Source organism: Engystomops pustulosus, chromosome 6, assembly GCF_040894005.1.
Source record: "Engystomops pustulosus chromosome 6, aEngPut4.maternal, whole genome shotgun sequence".
Classification (NCBI taxonomy): domain Eukaryota; kingdom Metazoa; phylum Chordata; class Amphibia; order Anura; family Leptodactylidae; genus Engystomops; species Engystomops pustulosus.
In genome coordinates this window covers 136,167,406-136,187,897 of record NC_092416.1, presented here as the reverse complement: position 1 = coordinate 136,187,897, position 20,492 = coordinate 136,167,406, and the positions used below count along the sequence as shown (strand labels likewise).

Sequence of the window (20,492 nt, the reverse complement as noted above, 5' to 3'; positions counted from 1 at the left end):
ATAAGATCTGAGACCAGTTCTGTTGGTAAGTTGTGCATCTCCATGTGTGCCCGGCATGCTGCTATTCCATCTTAATGGGGGATTTTAGTGTATAGAGATTCCACATGCATGGTGGCCAGAATTGTACCATCAGGAAGTGGGCCTACAGTCTTGAGTTTACTTAAAAGGTCAGTAGTGTCCTGGATGTAGCTAGGAGTAGTTCTGACCAGGAGTTTAAGGAGATTTTCCACCCAACCTGAGATACTTTCCGTCAAGGTGCCAATGCCAGAAATAATAGGCCTTCCTGGATTACCATCTTTGTGTATCTTGGAGAGCATACAGAAACAGCCTGGCCTGGGATCCTCTGGGATGAGAAGGTTGACCTTGTGTTGCATCTCAGTTGAAAACTTCTTGGTCATATGAATTAGTTGATTCTTGTAGGCCTCTGTGGGGTCACTTTCAAGTTTACGTATAATGAATGGGGTTGGACAGCTGTCTGTTTGCTTCCTTGATATAGTCAGAAGTATTCATTAGGACTATTGCACCCCCCTTGTCAGAAGGTTTTATGATGATGTCTGGGTTTGCTTTCAATGATATAATAGCCCTTTGTTCCTGCAGGGTTAGGTTATTGACTTGTTTCTTTCTTTTCCCCAGGATTTCAGTTTTCACTTTTTTTCTGAAGTGGTCAATGTATGTGTCCAGTGTTGAGTTGGTTCCAGATTTGGGGGTCCAGGTAGATTTGTTGGGTTGCTGTTGAACTGTCCTGTCTCCAAATTTGTGCTGTGAGGAGAGTCTCTGTCATGGAAATATTCTCTGGGTCTTATTTTTCTGAAGAATTCCTCCATGTCATTGCAGAGTTTAATTTTGTCCACAAATCTTGCAGGGCAGAAGGACAGACCTTTGGAGAAAATTGACATCTCATGTTTGTCAGGCTCATAGGAGGAAAGGTTCACATCACAGCTCTGGTGACTGGTGGTGGAGACTTTTTGTCTTAGTCTTTGGAGCTTTTTCTTTTTGTTGTTGATCATCATATCCTGAAGTTTATGGTAATATCTCCTCATTAATTTATACTCCCATTCTTTCCTTTTCCTCTCATCAAATATACCCAGTTAGCCTCCAAAAGGCTGTCCGTTCTCTCCAAAGGTCTGTCCAACCACAGGCCTTTATGTTGGGGAAACAGGCCAGAGACTCCATCAACGTATGAACTCGCACAGATCTGATATTAAAAATGAAGGGAAAGATCTCCCAGTGGCTGCACATTTCTCCAGAGAGGACCACACTATGGAAGACTTGCAGATTACTATTTTAATGGGACATTTTAAGACACAGAGGGAAAGGAAAGAATTTGAGTATAAATTAATGAGGAGATTCAACATGCGCGGCTGCGCAACTTAGCACAGCCTGTTTCCCCGTGCTAAGTTGCGCAGGCGCGCGTGTGCCGGAGAGCTCGGTGACGTCACCGGCTCTCCAGCACTTTAGAATCCGGCGCATGGTGCGCCGTGCCCAAGTGCGGTGTGCCGAGTTATAAGTTAATATAACTTATAATTCTGCGATAGGGGCTTTGTTCCCCTAACAAAAATATGCTCTGGCACCAGCTCACCCTGAGCTGGTGCCATGTATATGTGTATAAACCACCACTTTTAAGTGGTAGGTTTCCTTTAACATTCATGGCTTCATGACCTCCTTCCTCTGACCTGGAGGCCACAAGCAGATAAGAGCCAGGGATCTTGTGTCTCGCCTCATAGGTTTTTAATGTTTTTATTGCCGTCCCGTCGAAAATAAGATGTCCCTGTATTTATCAATCTATTGTTTTAGAGTTTTTTTTAATATCCTTTGATGATCACTGTTTAGTGTGTATAAAATGCTGTGAATTTTCTGTTTCATGTATAATATCATGTCTGACGAAGAGAGCTAGTATTCTCGAAAGCTCACCATCAAATATACTCAGTTAGCCTCAAAAAGGTATCGCCTGATTTATTCACTCTTCTTTTACTGAAACTATGACAGCAATTGGATGTCCCCTGCTCCATGTACCCAAAAGATATCATCATTGATCCACACCATAATATGAAGTATAAAGGGATCAAACTGGTGCTTACAAGTGTATCAGCAGTACAGTGAGGAGCCATACACATACTGGAATAGTTTACCCCAGTGCACAGGGTTGGTCACTTTTGCTCATGGCTTTTGTAATGTGTGTGTAAGTGTCGGAAGAAGGATATTTGATAATATAAACTTGACAACTTGAAGATGTTCCCACCCTGCGCCAAAGTGCAAAACACGAAATTGAAGACAAAACAAACACAGAGGAAAGGTCTCCAAAGCTAGTTCACAATAGAGGGGGAATTGCAGTACAGAATCACAAGGCAAAAAAAGTTCTGAATCCATGCAGAAGGTCAAAATACTAGTATACAGAGATAAGGAAAAATGTGATGCCTAGATGGGGCAGCATGGTGGCCCAGTGGTTAGCACTACAGCCTTGCAGTGCTGGGGTCCTGGGCTCAAGTCCTGTCCAGGGCAACATCTGCAAAGAGATTGTATGTTCTCTCTGTGTTTGCGCGTGTTTCCTCCAGTTACCTCCCACACGCCAAAACACACTGCTAGGTTGATTAGATTGTGGGCCCCATAGGGGACAGGAACCAATTTTGCAAGCTCTGTGCAGCGCTGCGTAATCTGTGTGCGCTATATAAATAAAGAAATTATTATTATTAGGAGCTTACTGCAATAGCAGGCAGTGAACTAAATGTGAGCAGGTGATTTATGTGATGCCAGAGTGTTGGCCGTAGAAATAACTGGAGCAGAGCTCTATGATCCAGACCAAACAGCACAGCAAGGGAGTGATATGAGTGCACAGAGAGCCTATCAGAAACAAAAGTAACTGGCAAAACCTGTGTCAGTTCCCTTGTCTACATAAACGTGGTGGGGAAGAGTAGGGAAGTTGATAAGGGTCTTCTGTATTTCTATATTCTTTTTCAGAACTTTTTGCTCTTTGGTAATGACCTTCTGTAGCAACCCAGGTCTGTAGTGTATTGCTCCTATGAAGAAACTTTGTTGTGGGGTGATGAATGGTCCAAATATGATTAAAGGGGTGTTTCCAATATGATAATGAGGAGATGCAAAAGATTATTTTTGTGTCGTTTGAAGAAAATATGTAGAAATTAGATATCTGAGCTTTATGTAGCAGGAGAGAAAACAGCCATTAGCATTGTCTTCCTCATGCATATCATTTTCATGTACATGGCATGCTCACTGTATAGCTTGAATTTGCATCTGAGTGTATGAAATCAAACAGAACACAGGTCTAAATGTTTCATTTTAGAGGCCACAACTGTATTCACTCTAGGGGGTTCCTACAGTGTTTATGTTGTGCTTTTAACAGGCATCACTGTTTAAGACCTTCGGGAAGAGGGGCTTTGATGTAACCTGTTATTACTTAGGAGCGTGGGGAATCATTAAATTTTGGCATGTCAGGCACCACACATTACAAATAAAGCAGCAAATAAAGTTTAATCTTGACAACAGCCATGTTAAGCTGAATGTGCCTAGCCTGGCAAGTACCAGCGCGTGAGACTGGCTGGGAATCCCTGATTTGACTAACTTTTTTTTCCTTGGCACTTAAGGTTTCTCTTCTTAGCCAGTAGTGTAGACTTGTACTGTGTTAGCCATAGAAGAGTGAAGAAATCGCATACTTCTTTGAGATGGAGTATATTAGATGGTGAGTTTTCTAATAATAATACTAGTTTTATTTTCCAGACATGATTTTGACATTCTTCTTCTTTGCCAGCACACAGTAAAAAGGGTGGTGAAATAAAGATTTACTTGTCTCATGTAGATGATCAGAATGGTAAAAGTAAGCAGCATTCTTTAGATCAATGGAGGCTGTAACCATTCATTTCAACAGGGTGTCCAGATAATGAAATGTGTCTGGGTCCAAATGACAGTTCCCAGACATCTACCATCAGAGGAAAGAAACAATTAGGCATCTTACTTTTCAAGTACAAAGTTCTAGTGCAGTTCTGGACACAGGCTAAAGGTATGCAGGTCTCTGGCTAGGCCTATACCGGACTTAATACGGGGCTATCGAATATGGCAGATACAAGGTTTGAACACTGGAAGATACAACGTTCCAGCATTGGCAGGTGCAGGGTTCCAACATTGGCTGTGGCACAGAGTCAAGAACAGGAGTCAAACAGGTGTACCACAAGTCTCAGGAAACCATGGACAAGCAGAAGTCAACAGAACAAACAAAATCACCCTAAACTGAACAGCAGCCATTTATGAAGCACCCGGAGGCCGCCCCCAGCAGCTGACTGGCTAGTCACTGCATTAATTAACCCACAGCTGATACAGTCTAAAATGTGCACCCCAACTTTCCAGGATTCTGAAAGGCAGTTAAATGTGTGGCTCACAAGCCCAGGCTATTGTGTAATAGCCGAGTATAATACCAGACTCCATGCAGAGGATTAGGACAATACATATCTCTCAACCATCCTGGATTCATGGAGTCCCTTTCTGTCCCGCCATATCCCGCCTCCTGGTCTCGGCCCCGTCACACTAGAGGTGCAAAGCTCCTGTTTAAAGAAAAACCCCTTACTTACCTTGCCATTGTTTCTCCGCAGTCCTGCTTCCTCCAATCACCAGGGCTCCGAGATGACAAAGGGGCGGGGTAATCTGAGGGGAGGAGTCACTGTCACTGGCCCCACCGCTTTCTCAATGTTACTTCGGAGCCCCGGGAACAGTAGGAGGCAGGACTGCAGGGACACGATGAAAAGGTAAGTAAAGTCCAGGAGGACAGAGGGCCACAAAAGGTAGCTGGAGGCTAGAGGACAAAGGGCTACAGCAGAAGGCTGGAGGACTGGAGGGTACAGGAGGAGGCTGGAGGACAGGGGGCCACAGGAGGAGGCTGGAGGACAGGGGGCCACAGGAGGAGGCTGGAGGACAGGGGGCCACAGGAGGAGGCTGGAGGACCGGAGGGTACAGGAGGAGGCTGGAGGACAGGGGGCCACAGGAGGAGGCTGGAGGACAGGGGGCCACAGGAGGAGGCTGGAGGACAGGGGGCCACAGGAGGAGGCTGGAGGACAGGGGGCCACAGGAGGAGGCTGGAGGACAGGGGGCCACAGGAGGAGGCTGGAGGACAGGGGGCCACAGGAGGAGGCTGGAGGACAGGGGGCCACAGGAGGAGGCTGGAGGACAGGGGGCCACAGGAGGAGGCTGGAGGACAGGGGGCCACAGGAGGAGGCTGGAGGACAGGGGGCCACAGGAGGAGGCTGGAGGACAGGGGGCCACAGGAGAAGGCTGGAGGACAGGGGCCACAGGAGGAGGCTGGAGGACAGGGGGCCACAGGAGGAGGCTGGAGGCCAGGAGGAGGCTGGAGGCCAGGAGGAGGCTTGAGGCCAGGAGGAGACTAGAGGAGGCTGGAGGACAGGGGGCCACAAGAGGAGGCCAGGAGGAGACTGGAGGACAGCAGGCCACAGGAGAAGGCTGGAGGACAGTAGGCCACAGGAGAAGGCTGGAGGACAGTAGGCCACAGGAGGAGCCTGGAGGACAGGAGGAGGCGGCTGGAGGACCAAAGGCTACAGTAGGAGGCTGGAGGACAGGAGGACACTGGAAGAGGCAGCAGGACAGTAGGAAGCTGGAGGTCAGAATGTTTGATGACAGGGGGCCACAGGAGGAGACTGGAGGACAGGAGCAGAAGGAGGCTGAGAACCGGAGGCTACAGGAGGCTGGAGGACAGGGGGCAACAGGAGGAGGCTGGAGGACAGTAGGTTTGAGGACAGGGGGCAACAGGAAAAGGCTGGAGAACAGGAGTCCACAGGAGGAGGCTGGAGGACAGGGGGCCACAGGAGGAGGGAAACGGACAGTAGGCCACAGAAGGAGCCTGAAGGACAGGAGAAGGAGCCTGGAGGGCCAGAGGCTACAGTAGCAGGCTGGAGGACAGAAGAGCACAGGAGCAGGCTGGAGGACAGAAAGAGGCTGGAGGACAGGAGGGCACAGAAGGAGGCTGGAGAAAAGGGGGCCACAGGTGGAGGCTGGAGGACAGACGGTTTGAGGACAGGGGGCCACAGGAGGAAGCTAGTGGACAGGGGGCCATAGTAGGATGCTGGAGACCAAATGACAGGAGTGGGCTGGAGTACATAGGGCTACAGGAGGTTTGTGGACAGGGGGCCAGAGTAGGAGGCTGGAGGGCAGGAGTCCACAGGAGGAGGCTGAAGGACAGGACGGCAGAGGAGGAGGCTGGAGGACAGAAAGAGGCTGAAGGACAGGAGGGTACAGGAGAAGGCTGGAGAGCAAGAGGAGACTGGAGGACAGAAAGTTTGAGGACAGGGGGCCACAGAAGGAGGTTGGAGAACAGTAGGCCACAGAAGGAACCTTGAGGACAGGAGAAAGAGCTTGGAAGACAGGAGAAGGAGGCTGGAGGACCAGATGCTACAGTAGAAGGCTGGAAGACAGGAGGAGGCCAGGAGGAGACTGGAGGACAGGGGGCCACAGGAGGAAGCTGGAGATCCGTAGGCCACAGAAGGAGCCTGGTGGACAGGAGAAGGAGCCTGGAGAACAGGAGGAGCCTGGAGGACAGGAGAAGGAGGCTGGAGGACAGGAGAAGCCCTGAGGACAGGAGAAGGAGGCTGGAGGACCGGAGGCTAGAGTAGGAGGCTGGAGGACAGGGGGTTACAGGAGGAGGCTGGAGGACATGGGGCCACAGGAGGAGATTAAAGGCCAAAGGGCTACAGTAGGGGGGCTGGAGGACAGAGCTCCACAGGAGGAGGCTGGAGGACAGGGGGCCACAGGAGAAGGCTGGAGGACAGGGGGCCACAGGAGAAGGCTGGAGGACAGGGGGCCACAGTAGGAGGCTGTAGAATAGGAGGCTACAGGAGGAGAGGGGGCCACAGGAGGAAGCTGGGGCCACAGGAGGAGGCTGGATGATAGGGGGCCACAGGAGGAGGCTGGCGGACAGGGGGCCACAGGAGGAGGCTGGATGATAGGGGGCCACAGGAGGAGGCTGAAGGACAGGGGGCCACAGGAGAAGGCTGGAGGACAGGAGGCCACAGTAGGAGCTTGTAGAACAGGAGGAAGCTGGACGACAGGAGGAAGCTGGAGGACTGGGGGCTACTGGAGGAGGCTGAAAGACATCAGGAGGCTGGGGGCCACAGGTGGAGGCTGGATATCAAAAGACACAGCAGGAGGCTGGAGGACAGAAGGAAGATGGAGGACAGGTCAAAATTATACTACATTGTGGGTGGGGCAAAAGCGTGGTTTAGAAAAAATGGGGTGGGACTTTTTGTGCCTCTTTCCAAAAGTTAGGAGGTAAGGACAATATAATAAATCTTTAGGAAGAGGCTGGGGGACATAAGGCTACAGCAGAAGGCTGAAAGACAGGAGTAGGCTGGAGGACAGGGGGCCACTGGAGGAGGCTGGACGACAGGGGGCAGTAGTAGGAGGCTTGTGATCAAATGGCGACAGCAGGAGGCTACAGGAGGAGGCTGGAGATCAAAAGACGTCAGCAGGAGGCTGGAGGACAGGAGGAAGATGTAGGACAGGTCAAATATTATACTACGTTTGTGGGTGGGGCAAGAGCGTGGTTTAGAAAAAAAGGGGTAGGACTTTTTTTCACTCTTTCCAAAAGATAGGAGGTAAGGACAATATAATAAATCTTTAGGAGGAGACTGGGGGACATAAGGCTACAGGAGAAGGCTGAAAGACAGGAAGAGGCTGGAGGACAGGGGGCCACTGAAGGAGGCTGGATGACAGGGGGCAACAGTAGGAGGCTTGTGATCAAATGGCGACAGCAGGAGGCTACAGGAGGACGTTGGAGTACAGGAGGCTACAGGAGGAGGCTGGAGAACAGAGGGCTACAGGCGGAAGATGGAAGACAGGTTTTAATTATACTATGTTTGTGGGTCGGGCGTGGTTTAGAAAAAAGGGGATGGGACTTTTTTTGCCCAAATTTTGGGAGGTATGGACAGTGTAATAAATATTTATTTATATAACACCATGATATTACACAGCGCTTTACATATAATGGGTGTATATACCAACAAATTAAGACAGGGTAATAAAATGGTCATCAGCTGAAACTGTAGTCACCACAATGGATGTTTACCCGAAAGGTTGAGATCCCAGTACTAGAACCTCAAATAACAGACATATATATTTTATCTTACTAAAATACAAGAAAACCCAAGAAACCTATCTGTCTATGACACTGGATAGAAAGTGAATAACTAGGAATGTTTCTGTGCACAGTATGTGAGCATACTAGTAACAATGCATTGATAATCTTACCATTAAACCACATACCTTTACAGAAGACATTATGAAACTTTTCAGATTACATCACATGATGTGGATATGACTCGAATGACATTAATTTGTAAGAAGACATTCACGCCGATAGGAAGTTCAAATGATACCGGATCTCCATTTATTTAGTTACATGATTCATATACAATTAAAGATATTAAATTAAAAATTGAAAAATAACAGACCTATTTATCATACAGGATGTGTTAATAACATACAGTTCTAAGGATACAAAAATTTGCACTAGACTTTAAACAATCTGAATAAAATACTACCAATGAAAGTTTTTCACATACAAGTCCACGTTTCTTTCTACAAATATCTACATTTTCTCCAAACCCATCTCCTACAAAACACTTTAAAAAGTACCTCCAAAGGTTCCAGTCATGTCCACCACTAAGGGTGATGCCACACATGGCGTTTTTGGTCCGTTTTGAGTTTGGCTGCTTACAACCTGTTTTTCTATTAAGATAATTGGAAAAAACGAACAAAACCGGTTTTTAACTTTACTTAGATATATACGCCGCGGAGATTATGCCGGCTCGGCTCTGGATCGGAGGCGAACCGGCATTGGCAAACACGGGCTGCCAGCTGTAACATATAACCGACACCCCAGTGTAACACCCGTGGTCGGAGTGGGCTCCGATCACGGGTGTGTAACCCGTTAAATGCCACGGTCAGCGCGACCACGGCATCTAACATGCCTCTGAGGGGGTCTTTCCCCCACGATCGGACCCCGAGCCGTTTTCGGTGGGTGCCGATTGTTGCTGTGGCATCTCTGGGGTCCGATCGGTCTGCAGGCAGTGCCGGTAAGATGGCATCTATGACGTCATTTACTGGCACAGTGTCAGCCTATGCATGTGAATAGGCTGACACTGCTAATACCCTGCAATACATGCGTGTTGCAGAGTATTATCATGAACAAGCAATCAGATGATTGCTTGTTCAAGTCCCATGGTGGAAAAAGCGAAAAAGTAAAAAAAAAAAAAGTTATTCAATAAAAAAAATAAAGTAATAAATCACTAAAAATGCCCATAAGCCCCATAACATATAGAGACATATAACCCCAAAAAAGTCTAAATCATAACAAAAAACCCACATATATAGTATCACCACGTCCATAACAACCCATAGAATAAAAGTAAATCATTATTGAACCTGTACGATGAACGCCGTTAAAAAAAACCTGTTAAAAACCCAACAAAAATTATAATTTTTACCTGTTCAATCTTACAAAAAATGCTATAAAAAAACATATGTACTCCAGTATGATACTGGTGCAAAATACAACATGTCCCGCAAAAAACAAGCCATCAACGAGCTCCATAGCCAAAAAAGTAAAAATGTTATGCCATTTGGAATACGGCAATGTAAAAATTATAGATTTAATAAAAAGTAAGAAAATATATTCAAGTCTGGTATCCCCGTAATCATATCGACCCATAGAATAAAGATAACATGATTATTAGGCTAAACGGTGAACACAGAAAAAAAAAAGTCAAAAATACAGTACAGTATTGATGCTTTTCTACTCCTGCCCTCAAAAACGAGTTCCTAAATTTTCAACAATAAGTGATACCAACCCCAAAATGGTAACACTGGAAAAAGCCTCTCATCCTGCAAAAAAAATTCCATCACATGGCCCCAATAACGAAAAAGCGAAAATTTTATAGCCTACAAAAGGAGGCAACGAGAAAACTAAAATCCTGGAACTTGCAGGGTGCTCCTTCCCTTCTACGCCTCGCTGTGCGCCCATAAAACAAGTAATTTCCACATGTGGGGGTCTCTGTACTCGGGAGAAATTGCAGAACAAATTGTATGTTGGGTTTTCTCTTTTAATCTTTTGGAAATGTGTAAATTTTAGGGCTAAATGAACATATAACCGGCACAATTTGACCATTCTAAATTTCCCCTGCATTTTGATTCAAATACTATGAAGATCTCAAGGGCTTAACGATCTTCCTAAAATCTGTTTCTGATAGTTTGAGGGGTGCAGGTTTGAAAATGAGTTGGTTATATAGGGTTTTGATGCTAAATATGTAAAATTTCATTCATAACGGTATTTATCCCCAAAATGGTCAATTCTGAAAATACGGAAAATCGATAATCGTGACATCAAAATACATTTTCCTGACATTTCAAAAATTCTGAAAATGTAAAGTAGACATATGGGAAATGTTATTCAGCAATTTATTTAGGTGGTAAATCTATCTGCCTGAAAACGCGGTGATTTTGAATTTCGAAAATGGCAAATTTTTCAAATAATTCTGCATTTTTTCTTTTTTTTGTAAATAAATGCAAAACTTATCATCCAACATTTACCACTAAAATGAAGCACAGCATGTGAGGAAAAAACAATCTCAGAATCGTTTTGATAAGTAACAGTGTTCAAAAGTTATAACCATATAAAGCGACGCAAGTGAGAATCCAAAAAATGGGACTGAGCCTCGAGCTACAAAATGGCTGCGTCCTTAAAGGGTTAAAACGCATGTTTAAAAACAGACCAAAAACGCCATGTGTGACATCACCTTAAGGCCGGCAGCATATGTGGCGTTTTTGAAAACGCATCAGATTTTCCCGTTTTGTCAGTTTTACCCAATTACCATAATTATCATAATTGGGGGGAAAACAGACAAAAAACTGAAACAACTAATGCATTTTCAAAAAACGCATGCGGTTTTTAATGGACTGCTTAAAAACGGCCCAAAAACGGGTTAAAAACGCCACGTGTGCCGCCGGCCTAAGAGTTTAAAATACACTAATGGTAGAAGACCAGAAGAATATCCTAACACACGACTCATTTCATTTTGTAATTATTTATTTAGCAAGCGTGGCAAAAATGCAGAAGTGAAAAATTAAGCATAGCCTTTCCATAAGAAAATAAGAGGGGAGTTAGCAGCCAGGCCAAACTCCTTCTAGAATGCTTATAGAAAGGGATTATTACAACAAGACACCATGTGGTGACAAACGGTTTCCAGGTTTTTTTACTTTCACTTGCAAACGTGTACTAGCAGAGTAAAGATTTTCTTACCACAAATTGCTAGAAATTCAAATATGTGACAGAAGTTTGAATCAAATTCCCCTTCGTCCAATTCGATTTGTTCATCTATAATCATTTCTACAATGAGTTTGGAAATTCTTCAGAAACTTTCATACTTTTTTCACATTGTGATATATTGTAGATTTGTGCTAAACAAAAAATAATTTACATTTTCCACCATTATTCTGCACTCAAAATACCATGATGACATAGTGCGACAATCTCTACAGAAATCTATAGGGAAAACTATAATAATGCATACATTTTCTGCTTTCTTCTCTGGATATGCAGAAAACAAATGAATTATTTTAGTTTTCCCTTTTTCAAGCTTTGTAAGGTTATATGAGGACCAAAGACAGACAACCATTTTCAGCTACTTTGGGTGAAGTTTGATAGGGTTTGAATTAATACTCTAATAGCGCGTTAACACGGTGCGTTTTGGTTGCGCTTTGATACGCATTAGAACAGCTGAGAAGAGGCGATTTGCCTAGTTACATTATTGTTAAAACTTGCATTTATGATGCATTTTTTTAACCCAGGTGTTAATGATAATGTAAACAGGCAAATCTCTCCTCAGCTGTTCTAATAAGTTTCAAAACGCAACCAAAACGCACCGTGTGAACGCGCCCTAACTGGGCCATTCACAGGGTTTCCTTAGGCCACATGTTTCTTGTCTTAACTCTGTTAAGCCCAGTGTGAGGTTCAGAGCACTGGATCAGGTTTCCATCAAGAATATCTCCATACTTTGTTCCATTCCAGTTTTTCTGAAGCCTGATCAGTCTCATTGTCCAAGGAAGTGAAAAATATACTGTTTTCTGGTCACTAGCCATAAAGTCCGGATTGGTGGATTGCCGTGTTTGAGCTTCTCCCTTCACAATCTGCACATATCTGCTTTTTAGCAAGGCCCTGCACCTTAATCTATTGATTAGATTAATGTTTTAAACATCTGCCATTTAAGAATTTTGGAATATTCAGTGGAGAGGAAATTTGTTTTGTTCCTTTCATAACATCTGTGCCCTTCGCAATCATGTCTTCAAGCTCTACATGCAGTTATAATCAACCCAAGGCTTGATTTCTGCTCTAATATAAATAATCAGGTGAGAGACCTTATACGGCAGGTATAATTCTGTCCAACTCATGTCCAATCAGCTGAATCTTCCTGCCAACAAACATCTGTGTATAGGGACTTACTATACATGCAAGATAAGATCTTTATCCGGGAAACGAGGCATAGAGCTGACTCTGCGTGTTATAGGTCAGTATGCAGAGATGAGAGTATCAGTGTGTTTTATATCCATCTCATGGATCTCATCATCTCGGTCTCATCTCTCTTTTGCTATGTGTCAGATACTAGTACAATGTTCAGAAGCTAAATAAAATTGAACATAAAACCTGAACCCTGAAACTCTTAGCACATTGTTAGTACACAGCATTTCACAGAACCAGAGGGATCATAATGGGGGTCATTTACTAAGGGCCCGATTCGCGTTTTCCCGACGTGTTACCCGAATATTTCCGATTTGCGCCGATTTTTCCCTGTATTGCCCCGGGATTTTGGCGCACACGATCGGATTGTGGCGCATCGGCGCCGGCATGCGCGCAACGGAAATCGGGGGGCGTGGCCGAACGAAAACCCGACGTATTCGAAAAAACCGCCGCATTTAAAAACGGAAAATGTGTCGCTTGGGACGCGCTTACCTTCACTTGGTCCGGGTCGGTGAATTTCAGGGCATCCGGATGCTTTTCAGCGCAGCAGCGCCACCTTGTGGACGGTGGAGGAACTACCTTGATGAATCCCGGCCGGACCCGAATCCACCGCAGAGAACGTGCCGCTGGATCGCGAACGGACCAGGTAAGTAAATCTGCCCCAATGTGTCTGCTTAGAGACACTTTTTACACTGACCACCACTAAGTTATAGGAGCTTAAACAGCACTAAAACAGAGTATAACTGAAAGTAAGGGGGTTAAAATGATCTTTATTGTGTAAACTTCACTTGGGAATTAAAATTTGAGAACCTTCTTTCATCGGCAAACCCCTTTAACACAAACATAGTTCCATTTTAACTATACTGCATGTTATTTTATAATAATGATAACATATAGGTAATTCTCAGTACTGCATCCTCAAAACTCAATCTACGTCCTAAAGCATGCAGAAGGCCTGTATCCTAAGCTATAAACATACTTTTAAAGCCCCAGATTCTCCTGTGTGAGGTTAACAGGAAACACAATCCATCTAATTTATTTTTCAGATGTTCATCGTCCTCTCTGCCGATCCCTGTAAAAGGTCTAATAACAGATGTATACAAAGAGATTCAATCTCACCCTTACAACCTCATACAGGGGGCAAATGACTGAGCAGGGTAGGGCACTGACCAGGAGGGAGACCCTTTGTACTGTTCATAGGAGAGGCGATAACCAAACCCTTCAAAACAACATGTTTAAACAATGATCTTTTTTGGACAGCTCACTCTCTCGCATGGACTCCTTCTTGTGCACTTTTGATATAATTGCAAATGCAGATGTTGGAAGTAATTTTCAGGAATTTTCAGATTATATGAAGAAAGCATTAGGAATAAAAACACACAAGAAGTATCTGCCAACCTGTGGCGCACCATTGGGATCATAAAAGTTATCTTCTCCCTTGGGCACTAAAGCCGATTCATATGTGATCCCCTTTTCCCACAGCACAACTTGTTGTAGTTACTTTTCTCTATAAACTACTTTCTCATACAAAAAGTGCAACATTACCCTTCCCTCCTTCCGTCTGCTGTTGATGCATTTTCTTTCTCTCTCTACACTCATACATAGCCTCTGTATTGCAGACGGCCATCTGCACTTTACTCTTGTTTTTGCAGCTTATGTGATCTGGTCTCCTGACCTAAACTTTCTAACATATTGGTACAATACTGCTAGCAATCCATGGTGAGATTTGGTGGCTCTGATATAGATCTTTAAAATACCACACTTGCCTGAAGAAGTCCTAATAACCACTGAAGTTCCACAGACTCTATAGCAGTGATGGCGAACCTTTTAGAGACTGAGTGCCCAAACTACAACAAAGACCCACTTATTTATCGCAAACTGCCAACACAGAAATTTAATTTGTGATTTATACTCTTCTCTGTCACAGTTTTCATTGATACCAGCACCCTGAGGACACCAATAAAGCAGAAAATAGTCCCAGGTACAGCTGTCACTTTAAAACAGCAAGTCCTGGGCTGTCTGGGACTACAGGTAGATACCTGAAGTCATCTCTGGTGATGGCCTGAGTGCCCACAGAAAGGGCTCTGAGTGCCACCTCTGGCACCAGTGCCATAGGTTAGCCATCACTGCTCTATAGTGTCAAAATAGTGTGAAATTGTAGAATGTTGGAAATTGAAGAAAGAGTTCATAAAGACATGTATTTATAGTTCTGAGGATCTTGAACTATGTATTTATGTAGCTAGTAACATTAAGCAAGCAAGCAACAAATAAGCAGCCCCATACACGTAATGAAATATAAAATTGTACGCAATTGTATTGTAACAAATGTAGCGTAAGCAACTGTTAACTGTAACCGTTAGCCTGGACACTGTGCATAAAAGATCCCCCCCCCAGGATATCAATAAAGTTAAAGTTGCATTGTATCGTAAATGTTTGATTGCAGGGGTTCCATCTGCTGGCTGCCTCATAGTAGGCAAATGGCAATTGGAACCTCCTTGATCAGACTTTCAATAGGGGATACATTGCTTAGGAAATGTAACAATAAATATAATGAAGACTGACAAAATAAAATGCAAGATGGTCTTGAAAAACGCTTGCTGACCAGGTTACTCGTAACCCAAGGTTTGGGTTACAAGTAACCAGGTCAGCAGGCGTTTTGTTAGACGATTTTACAAAAATTATACATTTTTTAATCAATACAAGCATTATGTGAGCCCTCCACATCCTCTACTGTACTTTACCTCCCCTCTCATGAAATTATGTAGCACAATATTGAAGAAGTAGAAGAAATGAAAGGGGTTAAATGTATGTTTATTGGTTCCAAGGCTGTATTCAAGCTTGCAGCTATACATATGTCCCCCATAGACGGCAATGGGCGCTCGGAGCATGTCCTGTCTTTACCCATGTTACGGCACCGTGCACCATGAATCACGAAGGAGAGGGGAGGTGTCACCACTCCTCCTCTCCACCGTGGCAAATGTATGCAGCCTGGCGGGTATACATTTGTTTGAATGTATCTTTAGGCTACATGTACACTGCCGTAGCAGTTGCAGTTGGCAGTGAGACGCAAGCCAGGGAAGAGTGATCGCTGCTCACCCCTACCCTCTCCATAGGAAGCTGAGCGGCCATGCCACAAAACAGAGCACAAATAGATCCCACTCCATCTTTTATGTAAGATTTAAAGGGCCATCGCTCCGATAATTGGCGCTGGCTGGCCACCTGCCAAGATACATTCCTGCCCCTTCCTGTGACCTATGTCGGATCTTTGTGCTTCTATGCCTGAGAGAAAGCTTCGTTTCATACATTTTGCGATTATCCTGACCTCGATTACATTTCTGACTCCGATTCCGTGCTGCCTGTCCGGACCTACTGCTACGTCTCCGACTCTGATCCTTTGCTGCCTGTCTCGACCTCCTGCCTGTCCCCGACCACGAGTTTGCCTGACGATCCTGTACTACACCTTGGCTGCCACCGCAGACAAAGTCGCGCCTGTGGTACCCTGTTGTACCATGCCGCAGCAAGTCCAACCAGAGCGGCGGGCTCTGGTGAAAACCAGTACCACCTAAACTCTGGTCCTAGGTGTCGGCTTAAGTCATCGTCCAGAGGATCCACTACCTCCGATCCTGACATCCTGCAGTGCATTTAGTGCAATCAAATGCAATTTGATGAAGTGCATTATATAAAGGATAGCAAATGATTTTATCTCTGTGTCCCCTTGTATGACAGGATCCCGGTGCATGGAGAGGGCTTGCGGGCCGAGCCCTCTTCATAGCCGGTAAGTCTTTGCTGCATATTGCGGGTGTTTTCCCGATGATCACCGCCGTCAATGGCGCCGGAAGCCATCATGTCACGGATCGTCGCTCCCCTTGATGTCATCGGGGAGCGTCGATCCATCACCAAGGTAGCCTCGGGTCTTCTGAAGACCAGAGGCTACTTCGGTTTAACTCATTCATTACAATGTGTTATCAGCACATGTAGTATGGCAGTATATGATAGGATCGATCAGACAACCTAGGGTTAATGTACCCTAGGGAGTCTGAAAAATAGTAAAAGTAAAAATTAAAAACATTTTTTTTTAAAAACATTATAATAAAAAAAAAACTTAAAATTCAAATCGCCCCCCTTTCCCTAGAACTGATATAAATATAAATAAACCGTAAAATCATAAACACATTCGGTATCGCAGCGGGCAAAATATAATAACGATTTTTCACTGCGTTTTACCCCGTAGCGGAAAATAGCACTTTTTTGCCAATTTGAAAAATATAAAAAAAATCTATAAAAAGTTATCAAAAGATCAAACAGTCCTTAAAAATTATAGCAATGAAAACGCCATTAAAAGTCGCAAAAAATGACACCGCCCACAGCTCCGTACATCAAAGTATGAAAAAGTAATTGGCGCCAGAAGATGGCAAAATTAAAAAAAAACATTTTGTACAGGAGGTTTTAATTTTTGTAAATGTATGAAAACATTATAAAACCTATACAAATTTGGTATCCCCGTAATCACAACAACCCAAAGAATAAAGTAGACATGTCATTTGCGGCGCTCAGTGAAAGCTGTAAAATCCAAGCCAACAAGAAAATGTTGCAAATGCGTTTTTTCACCATTTTCTCTGCATTTGGAATTTTTTTGCCGCTTCCCAGTACACGGCATGGAGTATTAAATACCGTCACTTTGAAATGCAATTTGTTGCGCAAAAAATAAGCCGTCACAGAGCTCTTTATGTGGAAAAATAAAAAAGTTATAGATTTTTGAAGATGGGGAGTGAAAAATGGAAGTGAAAAAACTAAAAAGGGCCAGGTCGTTAAAAACACTGTACAGAAAGTGTTAATAAAAGTTCAATCAGCTGAACAAACGTTAAAGGGGTTTGCCCACAAATGCAATTGTGCTAATAAAAAACGAAATTTTGTCCTGAAAAAAAAAAAAAGACCCCATAGAGCTCTAGTTACAGAAAAATAAAATGTATCCCTTGTAGAAGATAGCTCAGTCGTTAATGTGCCACACAGATATAAGGGGTTCATAAAGAGAAGTAAGCAGATACAAACAGATCATGCCTATTGAGGGAATTTGACACGAACTCACCTATTTGTGTCACAGCAATCCATGCAGAAAAGGACGATAACATAGACAAGTTCCCGTTCTCATTTTCCAGGCTATAATAATAATAATAATAATAATAATAATAATAATTTTAAAAAAAGAAGTAAACTGTTAATAGAAAAAGCTGCACAAATAAAACAAATTCTTTTACATACATCTTCCACACCTAGATCCTACCTTCCAAGAGTGTATTTACCAAGTACAAATAATTATTTAAAAAAAAACTGTCATCAGGATTTCAGATTTTCACCTAATGTCAGGTTTCCATTTTTTAATACCAATTACCATTTTTAATAATTAACATTACTGCTTTTACTGCGTTACTTCGCAAGCCTGCGACTTCCTCAGGGGTCTGTCTAACCTTGTAATACACTATAATGTAGTATCTATCTAATATCCATTATTATTTTTGTGTTATTTTTATTGGTGGGTTAGTGTGTAAATTATTAACACAGGCAAGATTTGTGCAATATAAGCCCATGTATTCCTGTGGGATTTATTCATTGTGGTTCATGTAAGTAAAGAATATTCACTTTCAAAATCAGCAACTAAATTACTGTAAAACCATGTCTTTTCCTAAGCTGTTTTATTGACTCTTCAACCATGCAAATGCATGGTAACAAAATGAAGCTAGAGGGTGTGATAGCATCACTTAATCATTCAATTAAGATTTTTCACTACTTTTAACTAGAGAATGTACATTCTTTTGCTCATAAAGAGAAATCACAAGAAGCCTTTCTATGAGTAGTTACGATAAGAGTTCACTTCCTATAGTTCCCCAAAAGTAATATATAATCATGCTACAACCACCATCCTTTATAGTATAAGATATTGTATTCCAAGTCCTAGTATAGGAGACAACCAAAAATAAAGTCGGCATTGCGTATTACTGATGGTGGTGCTGTGCTGTGTTGTATGGTTGCCCTACTAAAATTCATATGAGGATGCAAACCACAGCAAACACATTGCTTTGCCAATACATCAGTTTGTAGAAAAATGCCGCCTCCTCCAACCAGCAGGACGCCACACTACAGAAAAAGGAGCGACTGAAACATTAAAAATACAGATCTGTGTATTGACTTGAAAACTATAAGGGTGGATGGATGCTGCTGACATTATTTCTACACTTACAAATTAACCCATCATAATTATTACCAAAGTAATGTGTGTTCTGTGGTTAACATTGTAAGGAAACAGTCCCCCCAATATGACCTACCTTGTAGATTCAGCATGATGTCATCCACCTTGGAGATTCACCCTGATCTGACCCATCTTGAAAATTCACCCTGATCTGACCAACGTTGAAAATTCACCCTGATCTAATCCACCTTGGAGATTCACCCTGATCTCATCCACCTTGGTGATTCACCCTGATGTGATCCACCTTGGACATTCACCCTGATGTGATCCACCTTGAAGATTCACCCTGATGTGTTCCACCTTGAAGATTCACCCTCATCTGACCCACCTTGGAGATTCACCCCGTCTCCTCCACTGCGGCCTATCTTGCTTCACCGTGTCCATTTCTGAGTCTAGAGTTAGGAGGTCTCTGTAGTGTTTCACACACTGACTATAGGGAATGTGCTGACTAGACAGCTCTATTGAAAAACAATTATCCTCCAGCGGTGGCATTGACACATGTGTGTGAATCTTGTGCTCCCCATACAAAAAGAAGGAGGGGTTGTACTGAACAGTAAGCACAAGAAATAGCTAATTTATAAAAAATTGGATTTGACCATTTTTCATGAATTGTGTTATAAAAAGACTATTTTAAAGCACTGGAAGAGTGTATGTGTGTATCACTGTACTTTGGCTGCATCATACAGAAATAGTCCTTTTTGTTAGCCAAACATTCACAGAGCCTCCAGTAGCTAATATTCATGAAGCCTCCGGTAGCCAATAGTCACAGAACCCACAGTAGACAATAGCCACAGAATCTTGGTAGTCAATAGTGATTAGTCACTCAGCCCCTGTAGTCATCTCGAAGTACACAATAAATATGGAGCACCCAGTAGTCAACCATCACTCAGTCCCCATTGCCCAATAGTGATAGGAGTCCACAGTAGCAAATAGTTTCGGTGTCCTCAGTAGTCGAAGTGTCTTAACATGCCTTAACAGTCAAGTGCTAAATTTTCTGCTCGGAATACACACAGGCCAAAGATTATAAATAACCCAAAAATGTGGAAAGTCATTACAAATTTCCATCAAATTGACAGCAAATTGTATTTACAAAATAAGTACAACAATCCAAAAATGTCATCAAAACATTAAAGAATTTATGTGGAAAGATGTGGTGGGGGTAATAATGCCACCACTGCACTAAAAACCCAATGGTGGGTTAGGTTCTACTCAATGTCATGCTGCAGTCAGAAAATGTCTTCTTTAAGTCAGTGGAGGAGCTGCTACTGATGGAGCTATAGATACTCCTTTCTTCCAGCAATCATGCCAACAGAATTTGAGCTCACAGTGTACCTCAGGGCATGTCAATGTCTAGAAAGCATGATTCCATAGTAATTTAGTTTGTCCCTCCCTCTCTATAAATGGTAAATGGCTCCCAATTTGCTGTTGTAGTGATGGATTAACATGGTGATCCAGTAGTCCTCCCTCCAGTTATTATGTGGCTGTCATTATACAAGCAAGACAGCATGTGCCTGGCCATTTCCACCTGCCTGTTGGAGGAACTCCTTGCCTCTATCTCCACAGTATAGTGCCAGGGTGTGTTGGTGTCATCTGCCTGGTCTTTGCCATGGCCTCCATCTCCTACTGCTGTTCCCGTCACTTGGGCTGAAAAACACCCATTGCTTGGTTAATGTGATTGTTCATGAAGTTTTCAAGATGTCCAACAGTTGGGAAGATGGTTTCAGG

The 20,492-nt window shown here is 43.5% G+C and overlaps 1 protein-coding gene across 1 annotated transcript in view; it reads right to left on the bottom strand.

The window, feature by feature from the left end:
• Positions 1–19,171, bottom strand: part of PLCD3 (phospholipase C delta 3) — an 85,395-nt gene extending 66,224 nt beyond the window's left edge. Inside the window, exons 1-2 of the mRNA XM_072111206.1 lie at positions 19,096–19,171; positions 17,610–17,680 (exon numbers count right to left, since the gene is read on the bottom strand). Coding sequence (XP_071967307.1) covers positions 17,610–17,680; positions 19,096–19,151 — 127 coding nt within the window. The 5' untranslated portion in view covers positions 19,152–19,171. The remainder of the gene's footprint in view (positions 1–17,609; positions 17,681–19,095) is intronic.
• Between the last annotated feature and the right edge of the window lie 1,321 nt (positions 19,172–20,492).